The sequence below is a fragment of the Catharus ustulatus genome, chromosome 29 (assembly GCF_009819885.2).
Source record: "Catharus ustulatus isolate bCatUst1 chromosome 29, bCatUst1.pri.v2, whole genome shotgun sequence".
Taxonomy (NCBI): domain Eukaryota; kingdom Metazoa; phylum Chordata; class Aves; order Passeriformes; family Turdidae; genus Catharus; species Catharus ustulatus.
The window spans coordinates 2,200,816-2,214,805 of record NC_046249.1 but is presented as its reverse complement, the minus strand read 5'-3'; the positions used below and the strand labels follow the sequence as shown (position 1 = coordinate 2,214,805).

The 13,990-nt window shown below is 44.6% G+C and overlaps 1 protein-coding gene across 1 annotated transcript in view; it reads left to right on the top strand.

Annotated features, from left to right (window-relative positions):
* The first annotated feature begins 262 nt into the window (after positions 1-262).
* Positions 263-13,990, top strand: part of SUGP1 (SURP and G-patch domain containing 1) — a 28,361-nt gene continuing 14,633 nt past the window's right edge. Inside the window, 8 exon segments of the mRNA XM_033082133.1 lie at positions 263-328; positions 2,052-2,223; positions 2,630-2,733; positions 4,574-4,798; positions 6,243-6,313; positions 6,315-6,367; positions 8,417-8,520; positions 10,106-10,229. Coding sequence (XP_032938024.1) covers positions 304-328; positions 2,052-2,223; positions 2,630-2,733; positions 4,574-4,798; positions 6,243-6,313; positions 6,315-6,367; positions 8,417-8,520; positions 10,106-10,229 — 878 coding nt within the window. The 5' untranslated portion in view covers positions 263-303.

Below are 13,990 nucleotides of genomic sequence, written 5' to 3'. Positions count from 1 at the left end.
GCGAGGCGCGGGGCACGACGGGAGTTGGAGTCCGGCTGCCTCAGGCGCGGAGAGTAGATGGGAGTTGTAGTCCGCCCTTTCGCACCGATTGGATGCGGGGCGAACCGGGGAACGACCGTAGAGGCGGAGCCGCCAGAGCTGGGCGGTTCGGCCGCTCCCCGAGCGGCGCTCGGTGCTGCGGGAGGAGCGGGGAGAGCGGCGGGATGGCCCCCATGAGGGACTACATGTCCCAGGGGCGCTTGCGGCGGCGCGGCCCCGGCGCGGCGCGCCCGGCGCGGGGCACGCTGGGACGGGGGCTCCAAAATGGACAACCACAGGGATGCGCCAGGTACGGCCCGGCCCGGGCAGCTCCCGCCGCTCCCGGCTCTGCCCCGGCCCTCCCGCGGGTCTGCTCCGCTGCTCCCACCTCGCTGCCATCCCCTGGCTCGGCTCCACCGCCCCCGGGGCTCCGGGAGCTGGGAGTGGGGGTGTGCCGGCAGAGTTGGGGGCTGGGGGAGGCCCCCCCCCGGTTAAATTCCCTTTTTTCCCTCAGCGGTGCCGAGCCGGGAGCTCGGGATGGATCCCCGCCTTCGTTCCCGGCTCGTTTTCCCGCAGGGAAGCCGAGCTGCTGGTTCGGGATGGTTCCTCTGTTAAATTTCCCCCCTTTTCCCACAGGAAAGCTGAGCCTGGAGTCCGGGGTGGTCTCCCCGTTATTTTTCCTCGTTTTTTCCACAGGGAAGCAGGACCGATAGTCCGGAAGGCTCTGCTGTTGATTTTTCCTCTCCTTTTCCCACAGGAATCTCTGCTGTTCATTCCTTCTCTCTTTTCCCGGAGGAAAGCTGAGCTGGTGGTGCTTGGAGACCCCACTGTTGATTTTTTTCTCCTTTTTTTCTATAGGAAAGTTGAGTTAGGGATGATCTCACAGTTTATTCCTTCTCTTTTCCCACAGGGAGAGCGAGCCTTGATTTGGGATGATCCTCACGTTAATCTCCTCCCTTTTTCCATAGGAAATACGAGCCTTAATTTGGGATGGCTTGCTCATTAATTTCCCTTTTTTTCCCCACAGGGAGGCTGAATTAGGGAAGGTCTCTACTCTAATCCCGCCTTTTTCCCTCAGGGAATGTGAACCTTGGTTTGGGATGATTCCTATTAAATCCCACCCTTTTCCCTCAGGGAATGAGCCCCTGGATTCGGGATGGTCCCTATTAATCCCTGCCTTTTTCCCTGAGGGAATGAGCCCCTAATTTGGGAAAATTCCCATGCTAATTCCCTCCTTTTCCCTCAGGGAATGCTCTCCTGATTCCTGACAATTCCCATGCTAGTTCCTGCCTTTTTCCCTCAGGGAATGCTCTCCTGATTCCTGACAATTCCCATATTAATTCCCTCCTTTATCCCTCAGGGAATGCACCCCTGGATTCTGGATGGTCCCTGTTAAAGTCTGCCCTTTTCCTTCAGGGAATGCTCCCCTGATTCCTCACAGTTCCCATGCTAATTCCCAGCTTTTCCCTCAGGGAATGCTCCCCTGATTCCTGATAATTCCCTTATTAATTCCCTCCTTTATCCCTCAGGGAATGAGCCCCTGGGTTTGGGATGATCCCCATTAAATCCTGCCTTTTTTCCTCAGGGAATGAGCCCCTGATTCCTGACAATTCCCGTGCTAATTCCTGCCCTTTTCCCTCGGAGAATGAGCCCCTCGGTTTGGAATGATCCTTGTTAAATCCTGCCCTTTTCCCTCATGGAATGCTCCCCTGATTCCTCACAATTCCCATGCTAATTCCCTCCTTTTCCCTCAGGAATACACCCCTGATTCCTGACAATCCCCATACTAATTCCCTCCTTTTCCCTCAGGAATGCACCCCTGATTCCTGACAATCCCCATGCTAATTCCCTCCTTTATCTCTCATGGAATGTTCCCCTGATTCGTGACAATTCCCCTGCTAATTCCCTCCTTTTCCCTCAGGGAATGCTCCCCTGATTCCTGACAATCCCCATACTAATTCCCACCTTTTCCCTCATGGAATGCTCTCCTGATTCCTGACAATCCCCATACTAATTCCCTCCTTTTCCCTCAGGAAAGGCGAGCCGGTGGTTCGGAGTTTCCCAATCCAAGTCTGCCAAGACCAGCGTGAACATCCTGCAGCAGGAGGAGCTGATTGCCCAGAAAAAACGGGAAATCGAGGCTCGGCTGGAGCAGCAGGCTCGGCAGAATTCCCTCAGCATCCCGCAGCTCCCGCTGCTCGGAGAGTACGAGGGAATTCCGGGAATGCCGCGATTCTGGCTGCCGGCAAATGGGGGGGCTTGGGGAGGGGAGATGAGGGAGGAAAATCCCAGTGTTGGTGGAGCAGAAGGAGGAAAATCCTGATTTTAATGAAGCAAAAAAGGAAAATTGCTGTTTTGGTGGAGCAGGAGGAGGAAATCATCAATTTTGGTGGATTAAGGAGCAAAAATCTCAGTTTTAACAGAGCAGGGAAGGAAAATCCCAGTTTTAGTGGAGCAAGGGGAGGAAAATCCCAATTTTAATAGAGGAGGAAGGAGATTGGGGATTCTTTTGGGAATGACCAATTCCAGGAGTTTTTCCTGTGCCAAATCCCACATGGGAAGGGCTGGGAAGTTCCCAAATTCCAATTTCTCTTTTTCTGTCCCCGCTCAGCGACGATGGCTCCGAGAACGAGGCCTCTGTGTCCAACAAGTTTGTGAACGATGGGAGCTTCCTGCAGCAATTCCTGAAGCTCCAGAAGGAAAAATCCAATGCTGGTAGGTCCTCCCTTTCCCAGCCCAAACCCAGAAGTCCCAAGAATAATTTCCCAACATTTTCTCCACAGAAACTGCCCCAAATCCCTCAGACAACTCCAGGAATGCCTCATCCCAAACCCCAGGATTCCCAGGAAAAATTTTCTTTCATTCTCCCCTCAAAAACTGCCCCAAATCCCTCAGACAACTTCGAGAATGCCCCAACCCCAAACCTTGGGAAAAAGAGGCTGGGGCAGGCCCAGAGCCTTTCCCACACCAAACTTGGGATTCCCAAAAATCATTTCCTTTCATTTTCTCCACAGAAACTGCCCCAAATCCCCCCAACAACTCTGGGAATGCCCCATCCCAAACCCCAGGATTCCCAGGAATAATTTCACTTCATTTTCTCCTCAAAAAATGCCCCAAATCCCCCCGAGAAGTCTGGGAATGTCCCAACTCTGAACTGTGGGAAGGAGCAGGCCTGGAGCCTCTCCCATCCTAACCCAAGATTCCCAACAATAATTCCCCTTCATTTTCTCCACAGAAACTCCCCCAAATCCCCCCAACACCTCTGGGAATGCCTCAGCCTCACACCTGGGATTCCCAGGAACTCTTCTCTCTTCATTCTCCCCCCAGAAAATGCCCCAAATCCCCCCAACAATTCTGGCAATGTCCCAGCTCTGAACTGTGGGAAGGAGCAGACCTGGAGGCTCTCACATCCTAACCCAAGATTCCCAAGAATAATTTTCCTTTCATTTGCTCCTCAGAAAGTGCCCCAAATCCCCCCAACAACTCTAGGAATGCCCTAGCCCCACACCTGGGGTTCCCAGGAATAATTTCACTTCATTTTCTCCTCAAAAAATGCCCCAAATCCCCCTGAAAAGTCTGGGAATGTCCCGGGTCTGAACTGTGGGAAGGAGCAGGCCCAGAGCCTCTCCCATCCTAACCCAAGATTTCCAACAATCATTTATCTTCATTTTCTCCACAGAAGCTCCCCCAAATCCCCCCAACAACTCTGGGAATGCTCCAGACCTAACCCCAGGATTACTAGGAATAATTTCCCTTCATTTTCTCCTCAGAAAATGCCCCAAATCCCCTCAACAACTCCGGGAATGCCCCAGCTCTGAACTGTGGGAAGGAGCAGGCCTGGAGCCTCTCCCATCCTAACTCAAGATTCCCAACAATAATTTCCCTTCATTTTCTCCACAGAAACTCCCCCAAATGCCCCCAACAACTCTAGGAATGCCCCATCCCCACACCTGGGATTCCCAGGAATAATTTTCCTTCATTTTCTCCTCAAAAAATGCCCCAAATGCCCCCAACAGCTCTGGGAATGGCCCAAACCCAAACCTTGGGAAGAAGCGGCTGGGGCAGGCCCAGAGTCTCTCCCACACCAAACTTGGGATTCCCAAAAATAATTTCTCTTCATTTTCTCCACAGAAACTGCCCCAAATAATTCTAGGAATGCCCCATCCCAAACCCAAGATTCCCAGGAATAATTTAACTTCATTTTCTCCACAGAAAGTGCCCCAAATCCCCCCAACAACTCAGGCACCGCCCCAGCTCTGAACTGTGGGATGGAGCCTCTCCCATCCTAACCCAAGATTCCTAAGAATAATTTCCCTTCATTTTCTCCACAGAGACTCCCCCAAATGCCCCCAACAACTCTAGGAATGCCCCATCCCCACACCTGAGATTCCCAGGAACTCTTCTCTCTTCATTCTCTCCCCAGAAAATGCCCCAAATCCCCTCAACAACTCCGGGAATGCCCCAGCTCTGAACTGTGGGAAGGAGCAGGCCTGGAGCCTCTCCCATCCTAACCCAAGATTCCCAACAATAATTTTCCCATCATTTTTCTCCACAGAAACTGCCCCAAATGCCCCCAACAGCTCTGGCAATGCCCCAGCCCCACACCCTGGGAAGAAGCCGGCGCTGCTGGGCAAGCGGCCGGGCCAGGCCCTGAGCCGGATGCTCCAGGCCCGGAGCCTCTCCCATCCCAAACCCAGCCCTGTCCTGAACCGCCTCAGCGTCTTCCAGGCCCCAGATGAGGATGAGGAGGAGGATTACGAGCAATGGTTGGAAATTAAAGGTCAGTGGTAGCTCCTGCTCTGGGGCTGGAGCTGGGAATGCCCATCCTGGCATAGGGGAGCAGTGGGGGCAGGATTCCCTCAGGCCCAGCAGGGAATGGGATTGGGGTTGGGGTCAGTTTGGGATAGAAATCCCTGAGTCCCAGTGGGAAGTTGGGTGGATTTATCCTGGGACAGGGATCAGTTTGGGATAGGATTCCCTCAGGCCCAGCAGGGAATGGGATTGGGGTTGGGGTCAGTTTGGGATCAGATTCCCTCAGGCCCAGTAGGAATTTGTGTGGATTTATCCTGGGACAGGGATCATTTTGGGATGGGATTCCCTCAGGCTCAGTAGGGAATGGGATTGGGGTTCAGGTCCTGGGTTTGAGGTCATTTTGGGATCAGATTCCCTTAGTCCCAGTGGGAAGTTGGGTGGATTTATCCTGGGACAGGAATCATTTTGGGATGGGATTCCCTCAGGCCTAGTAGAGAATGGGATTAGGGTTCAAGTCCTGGGACAGGGATCAGTTTGGGATTGGATTCCCTGAGTCCCAGTGGGAAGTTGGGTGGATTTATCCTGGGACAGGGATCATTTTGGGATAGGATTCCCTCAGGCCCAGTAGGGAATGGAATGGGGTTCAGGTCCTGGGACAGGGATGAATTTGAGATAGGATTCCCTCAGTCCCAGTGGGAAGTTGGGTGGATTTATCCTGGGACAGGGATCATTTTGGGATAGGATTTCCTCAGGCCTAGTAGGGAATTGGATTGGAGTTCAAGGAAATTCCAGGGAAACCTTGGAGCTGTTTCCAGAGCCTGAAGGGGCTCCAAGACAGCTGGAGAGGAATTTGGGGTTAGGGATGGAGGGACAGGACACAGGGAATGGCTCCAAGCTGAAGGAAGGAGGATTTGGGGAAGGAATTCCTGGCTGGGCTGGAATTCCCAGAGCAGCTGTGGCCACCCCATCCTGGAAATGTTCCAGGAAAGGTGGGAGAAGGGAAATTCCAGAAAAACCTTGGAGCTGTTTTCAGACCCTAAAGGGGCTCCAGGAGAGGGGTTTGGGATAAGAGATGGAATTTCAGGACACAGGGAATGGATTTAAACTGGAAAAGGGGAATGAGGGTGGGATTTTAGGAAGGAATTCCTGGCTGGGAGGATGAGGAGGGGCTGGAATTCCCAGAGCAGCTGTGACCACCCAAGGAAAAATAGAGACAGCAGAAAACGTAGGAATGGGATCACCTTTAATCCCACCCATTCTAGACCTTAAATTTAGGTTTTCCCTGTAGGAACCCTATGGGGAAAAAAAAAAAATAAAAATAATGATGTGAACACATTTCTACAACTGCCTGCCCCATTTCATCCTTTCTCTTCCCATATCCCCATGTGTCTGCTGCGTGCTTTTCGGCAGTAATTGCCTGTTTGCCGTTTGTGGGGGAGGTTGAACCCCAAGTACTGACAGCCTCCTTAAAGTTTTGCCCCCAGAGGACGTGGAGACGCGGCAGGTGGTGGAAAAGCTGGCCAGGTTCGTGGCTGAGGGCGGCCCCCGAGCTGGAGAAGGTCGCCATGGAGGACTACAAGGATAATCCGGCTTTTGGGTGAGTGTTGGGGAGGGGTTTGTTCACCCGGGAAAGGGGGAGGGTGAAGTGGGGTTTGGGGAGGGGGGGGGGTTTGGGGTTGGTGGTGTTTTCTGAGGGGGAAAATGTGGGTTTGAGAGGGGGAAAGGTTGGGTTTGAAGGAGGGAAGGGTTTGGGTTTGAGAGGGGAATATTTGGGTTTGAGGAGGAAAAAGGGGGAGAGAGAGGGGGAAAAGTTTGGGTTTGAAGGAGGGAAGGGTTTGGGTTTGAGAGGGGGAAAAATTTGGGTGTGAGGAGGTGAAAAGTTTGGGTTTGAGAGGGGAAAAGTTTGGATGAGACGAGGGGAAAAGTTTGGGTTTGAGAAAGGAAGAAGTTTTGGGTTTGGGAGGGGAAAATTTGGGTGTGAGGGGGGAAAGGTTTGGTTTTGAGAGGGGAAAAGTTTGGGTTTGAGGAGGGAAAAGTTTGGGTATGAGGAGGAAAAAGGTTTTGAGTTTGAGAGGGGGAAAATTTGGATTTGAGAGGGGAAAACTTGGCTTAGAGGAGGGAAGAAGTTTGGGTTTGAAAGGGGGAAAGGTTTTGGTTTGAGGAGGGGAAGAAGTTTGGGTTTGAGGAAGGAAAAAGTTGGGGTCATTGTTCTTCCCTGTGAGGAGGGGAAGAAGTTGGGTTAAGGAGAGGGGGAAGTTTGGGTTTGAGGAGGAAAAAGTTTGGGTGTGAGAAAGGGAAAGGTTTGGGTGTGAAGGAGGGAAGAAGTTGGTTTGAGATGGGAAAAGTTTGTGTTAGAGGGAGGGAAAATTTGGATTTGAGAGGGGAAAACTTGGATTAGAAGAGGGAAGAAGTTTGGGTTTGAGGAGGGGAAAAGTTTGGATTTGAGGGGCGGAAAGGTTTGGGTTTGAGGAGGGAAGAATTTTGGGTGTGAGGAAGGAAAAAGGTTGGGTTTGAAGGAGGGAAGAGTTTGGATTTGAGAGGGGACTATTTGGGTTTGAGGAGGAAAAAGGGGGAAAGAAAGGAGGGAAAGTTTGGGTTTGAGGAGGAAAAAGGTTTTGGGTTTGAGAAAGGAAGAAGTTTTGGGTTTGGGAGGGGAAAGGTTTTGGGTTTGAGGAAGGAAAAAATTTGGATTTGGGGGGGAAAGGTTTGGGTTTGAGGAGGCAAAAATTGGATTTGAGAGGGAAAAATTTGGGTTTGAGGGGGAAAAGTTTGGGTTCATTGTTCTTCCCTGTAAGGAGGGAAGAAGTTTGGGTTTGAGGAGGGGAAGAAATTTGGATTTGAGAGGGGAAAGTTTGGGTTTGAAGAAGGGAAGAGTTTGGGTTTGAGAGGGGAAGAAGTTTGGGTTAGAGGGAGGGAAAATTTGGATTTGAGAGGGGAATATTTGGGTTTGAGGAGGGGAAATGTTTGGATTTGAGGAAGGAAAAAGTTTGGGTTTGAAGGAGGGAAGAAATTTGGGTTTGAGGAGGGGAAGAAATTTGGGTTTGTTGCTGTTCCCTGAGGAATAAAAGGGTTGGATTTGAGAGAGGGAAAAAAATTTGGGTGTGAGGAAGGAAAAAGTTTGGGTTTGAGGAGGGAAAAAGTTTGGGTTTGAGGAGGGGAAAATTTGGGTTTGAGAGAGGAAAATTTGGCTTAGAGGAGGGGAAGAAGTTTGGGTGTGAGAGGAGGGCAAAATTTGGGTTTGAGGAGGGAAGAAATTTGGATTTAAGAAGGGGAAAAGTTTGAGTTCGTTGTTTGCTCTCCCCTATGAGAATGGAAAAATTTGGATTTGAAGGTGGAAAAAACTTGGATTAATTTGTCTTCCTAAATGGGGAAAATTAGGATTTGAGAGAGGGAAAGGTTTGGGTTTGCTGTTGGCTCTTCCCTGTGAGGATGGAAAAGTTTGGATTTGAGTTGGGGCAAAATTTGGGTTCCTATGAGGATGAAAATTTGGATTTGAGGAGGGAAAAATTTGGATTGAAGCTCCAAATTCCATATTTTAGGTGCATTTTCAGTAATTCCTCTTTTTTTCCATGTGGGATTTGGAGCTGTTCCTATCCCAGAATATCAATATTTGGATTTTTTTTCTTTTTTTTCCCATTTTTTCCAGGTTTTTGCATGATAAGAACAGCAGAGAATTCCTTTACTACAGGAAGAAAGTGGCAGAAATAAGGAAAGAAAATCAAAATTCCCAGGCAGCCTCTTCCCAAAAAGGTAATTCCCACTAAAACATGAGGAATGGGAACAGCACAAAAAAAATAAAAAAAATTGGGATTTATTTGGGGTTGGAAATTTTGGAAAAAAAAATCCCAAGTGGGAAAAAAAATGTGGATTCCCAAAATATTCCTGGGATTTTCCTTGCTGTTGTCAAAAATATTCCAAAATAATTCACTGAAAATTTAGTAAAAAGGGAATTAAATCCCCAATTTTTGTTGGATTTTTGTTCCAAATAAGAATTTTTCCAGGTGAGATTTGGGATTTTCCAAGGAGAGGAGAATAAATGAAATTATGGGAATTTGGAATTTTCTTGTTGCTGGGTAATTCAGGGGTAAAATTCTTCAATGTGGAGAATTCCAGGTGGTTTAATCCTATGGAAAAATGCTTTGAAAAATTCAAAATTTGTAATTATGGGTAATTCCAGATGGTTTAATCCTATGGAAAAGTGCTTTAAAAAATCCAAAATTTATAATTAGGAATAATTCCAGGTGCTGTAATCCTATGGAAAAGTGCCTGAAACAGGGAAAAAATTCCAAAATTTCTAATTAGGGATAATTCCAGATGGTGTAATCCTATGGAAAAGTGCTTGAGACAGGGAAAAAAATGCAAAATCCTTTAATATGGATAATTCTGAGTGGTTTAAATCTATGGAAAAGTGCCTGGCACATGGAAAAAATGCAGAATTTGTAATTATGGATAATTCCAGGTGGTTTAATCCTGTGGAAAAGTGCCTGGCACAGGGGAAATTTGGGATTTGGGGACCCAAAGCTGCTTTATCTCTCATCTCTCCTATCCCTGATCCCCCAAACTCAGGTTTAACCTGATGGTTTTATGTTAATTAATTGTTTTATACCAATTCTTCCCCTTTAAACCTGACTTTAGACCTCACTGGGGTCCTTAGAGCCCATTCCTGCTCCCAAACTCAAGTTTAAACTGAAGTTTTTATGCTATTTAACTGGTTTTGTACCAATTCTCCTCCTTTAAACCCAACTTTAGGCCTCACTGCTGTCCTTAGGCTGGGTTAGGCCCCATCCCTACTCCCCAAACTTGGGCCTAAACTGAAGGTTTTATGTTATTTAACTGTTTTTATGCCACTTCTCCCCCTTTAATCCCAACTTTAGGCCTCACTGAGGTCTTTAGGCTGGGTTAGGCCCCATGTCTGCTCCCAAACTGGGGTCTAAACTAAAACTTTTATGCCATTTAACTGGTTTTATACCAGTTTTCCCCCTTTAAACCCAACTTTAGGCCTCACTGCTGTCCTTGGGCTGGGTTAGGACCCACCCCTACTCCCCAAAGTCAAGTTTAATCTGAAGTTTTTATGCTATTTAATTGGTTTTATACCAATTCTCCTCCTTTAAACTCATCTTTAGGCCTCACTAGGGTCCTTAGGCCTCACTGGGGTCCTTAGGCTGGGTTAGGCCCCACTCCCCAAACCTGGGTTTAACCTTCTGCCTTGCTGCTATTTAACCATTTTTGTACCACTTCTCCCCCTTTAAACCCACCTTTAGGCCTCCCTGGTGTCCTTAGGCCGGGTTAGGCTGGGCTGGGGTGAGCTGGGCCCAGGACTAATCCCTGCCTAAAGTTTCCCCCCCAGCCGACGCGGAGACGCGGAGCTCGGCCGAGAAGCTGGCGCAGGTCGTGGCTGCTGGGGGGCCCCAGGTGGAGGCCATCGCCCTGCAGAGCAACAGGGACAACCCTGCCTTCAGGTAATCATTCCTCCTTGTTTTGGGGGTTTTTTGGGGGTTTTTTGGGGGTTTTTTGGGATTTTTTGGGGATTTTTTGGGGATTTTTGGGGATTTTTTTGGGATTTTTTCTTGGAATTTTTTTGGAATTTTTTGGAATTTTTTGGAATTTTTTGGAATTTTTTTAGGATTTTTTTAGGATTTTTTAGGATTATTTAGGATTTATTTGGGATTTTTTTTGGATTTTTTTGGGGATTTTTTTGGGATTTTTTTGGGGGTTTTTTTGGGGGTTTTTTGGGGGTTTTTTGGGGGTTTTTTGGGGATTTTTTGGGGATTTTTTTGGGATTTTTTTTTATTTTTTTAGGATTATTTAGGATTTTTTTAGAATTTTTTTAGGATTTTTTTAGGATTTTTTTAGGGTTTTTTTTTTTTTTAGGATTTTTTTGGGATTTTTTTGGGATTTTTTTGGGATTTTTTTGGAATTTTTTGGGAGTTTTTTGGGATTTTTTTGGGATTTTTTTTGGGATTTTTTTGGGATTTTTCGTGGGGATTTTTTTTTTTTTTGGGGTTTTTTTTTGGATTTTTTTCTGATTTTTTTTTTTATTTTAAGGGAAGGTTTTAGGGGAAGGTTTTAGGGGAAAGTCCTGGGAATTCTGAGTTTTTTGGGACATGGTGCCAGGAGTTATGGGGTGCAGGTCGTGGCTGCTGGGGGGCCCCAGGTGGAGGCATCGCCCTGCACAGCAACAGGGACAACCCTGCCTTCAGGTAATGAGTCCTCTTTTTTTGGGATTTTTTGGGGATTTTTTTGGATTTTTTTGGGGATTTTTGGGGATTTTTTGGGATCTTTTTTGATTTTTTTTAATTTTATTTTTTTGGATTTTTTTTAGAATTTATTTTGGAATTTTTTAGAATTTATTTTGGATTTTTTTTAAATTTATTTTGGATTTTTTATTTATTTATTTTGGATTTTTTTAAAATTTATTTTGGATTTTTTTGTAATTTATTTTGGATTTTTTATTTATTTATTTTGGAAATTTTTTATTTATTTGTTTTGGAATTTTTTTATTTATTTATTTTGGATTTTTAAAATTTATTTCTTTTGGATTTTTAAAATTTATTTTGGATTTTTAAAAATTTATTTTGCATTTATTTTTTGGAATTTTTATTTATTTTATTGTATTTATTATTATTTATTTATTTATTTTAATTTTTTGATTTTTTTATTTATTTATTCTGGATTTTTTTTGTTTTGGAATTTTTAAAATTTTTTTTGTTTTTTTTTTTGGGGGGGGAAGCTTAGGGCATTTCTCAGAAGAGTTTTGGGGAATTTTTGAGGAATTCTCAGGGAAAGTTGTGAGAATTCTGAGTTTTTTGGGACATGGTGCCAGGAGTTATGGGGTGCAGGTCGTGGCTGCTGGGGGGCCCCAGGTGGAGGCATCGCCCTGCAGAGCAACAGGGACAGCCCTGCCTTCAGGTAATGAGTCCTCTTTTTTTGGGGGGGTTTTGGGATTTTTTTAGGATTTTTTTTAGGATTTTTTTAGGATTTTTTAGGAATTTTTTGGGGATTTTTTGGGGATTTTTTGGGGATTTTTTTTTGGATTTTATTAGGGATTTTTTTGGGGATTTTTTTAGGATTTTATTGGATTTTTTTGGAATTTTTTTTAGGATTTTTTTTAGGATTTTTTTTAGGATTTTTTTTAGGATTTTTTTTAGGATTTTTTTTAGGATTTTTTTTAGGATTTTTTAAAATTTTTTTAGATTTTTTTAGATTTTTTTTTTTTTAGGATTTTTTTTTTTTAGGATTTTTTTTTTAGGATTTTTTTTATTTTTTAAGGATTTTTTTTTATTTTTTTAAGATTTTTTTTTATTTTTTTAGGATTTTATTTGGGATTTTTTTAGGATTTTATTTGGGATTTTTTTAGGATTTTATTTGGGATTTTATTTGGGATTTTTTTGGGGATTTTTTTGGGATTATTTTTAGGATTATTTTTAGGATTTATTTAGGGTTTTTTAAAATTTATTTAGGATTTTTTTTATTTATTTAGGATTTTTTAGGATTTATTTAGGATTTTTTTAATTTTGTTGGATTTTTTTTTGGAATTTTTTTGGAATTTTTTTAGGATTTTTTTAGGATTTTTTTAGGATTTTTTAGGATTTTTTAGGAATTTTTAGGAATTTTTTGGAATTTTTTTTAGGATTTTTTTAGGATTTTTTTAGGATTTTTTGGATTTTTTTTTTTAGGAATTTTTTTAGGATTTTTAAAAATTTTTTTTAAATTTTTTTTATTTATTTAGGGATTTTTGGGGGATTATTTAGGGATTTTTTAGGATTTTTTTTTTATATTTTGGATGGTTTTTTTGTTGGGTTTTTAGGGGAAGGTTTTAGGGGAAAGTCCTGGGAATTCTGAGTTTTTTGGGACATGGTGCCAGGAGTTACGGGGCGCAGGTCGTGGCTGCTGGGGGGCCCCAGGTGGAGGCATCGCCCTGCAGAGTAACAGGGACAGCCCTGCCTTCAGGTAATGAGTCCTCTTTTTTTGGGGGGTTTTTGGGGTTTTTTTGGGATTTTTTGGGATTTTTTTGGGGGTTTTTTTTGGGATTTTTTTGGATTTTTTTTAAATTTTTTTTATTTTTTTAAATTTTTTTGATGTCTTATGATTTTTTTAAAATTTCTTTATTTTTTGGATTTTTTTGGAATTTTTTTGGAATTTTTTTTAGGATTTTTTTAGGATTATTTTAGTATTTTTTTTTTGCTTTTTTTGGCTTTTTTTTTGGCTTTTTTTTGGCTTTTTTTTGGCTTTTTTATTTTTTTATTTATTTAGGATTTTTAAAATTTTTTTTGTTTGGATTTTTTTGGGATCTTTTTTGGATCCTTTTTTTCTTTTTTGAATTTTTTTTTTAAATTCTTTTAAATTTTTAAAATTTTTAAAAATTTTTTCATTTTTGGAATTTTTTGGGGATTTTTGGGGGAAAACTGGGAAATTCTCAAGAAAATTGCTGGATCCCAGCCCTGGAGAGCTGGGGATGCTCTGGGAATTAAAGGGAGGAATTCCAGGCTGAGGATCCCAGCTCTGAGTGGAGCTGGGAATTGCAGAAAGGAAAATTCCTGGGAAAACTGTGCTGGATCCCAGCCCTGGAGAGCTGGGAATGCTTTGGGGCATTCCAGGTAGGAATTGCCCAACTGGATCCCAGCTCTGAGTGGAACTGGGAATGCTCTGGGCATTGCAGAAAGGAAAATTCCTGAGGAAACTGTGCTGGATCCCAGCCCTGGAGAGCTGGGAATGCTTTGGGCATTCCAGGCAGGAATTCCAGGCTGAGGATCCCAGCTCTGAGTGGAGCTGGAGAGAATTTTCTGGGAATTGCAGGAAGGAAAATTCTAGAGCTGGATCCCAGCCCTGCAGAGCCGGGAATGCTGTGGGCATTGCAGAAAGGAATTCCATAAATGAATCCCAGCTCTGAGGAGGGCTGGAGAGAATTTTTTGGGAATTGCAGGAAGGAAGAATCCAGAGCTGGATCCCAGCCCTTGAGAGCTGGAAATGCTTTGGGGCATTCCAGGCAGGAATTCCAGGCTGAGGATCCCAGCTCTGAGTGGAGCTGGGAATTGCAGGAAGGAAAATTCCCAAGAAAACTGTGCTGGATCTCAGCCCTGGAGAGCTGGGAATGCTCTGGGAATTGCAGGAAGGAAAATTCCTGGGAAAACTCTGCTGGATTCCAGTCCTGGAGAGCTGGGAATGCTCTGGGAATTGCAGAAAGTAATTCCACAACTGGATCCCAGCTCTGAGTGGAGCT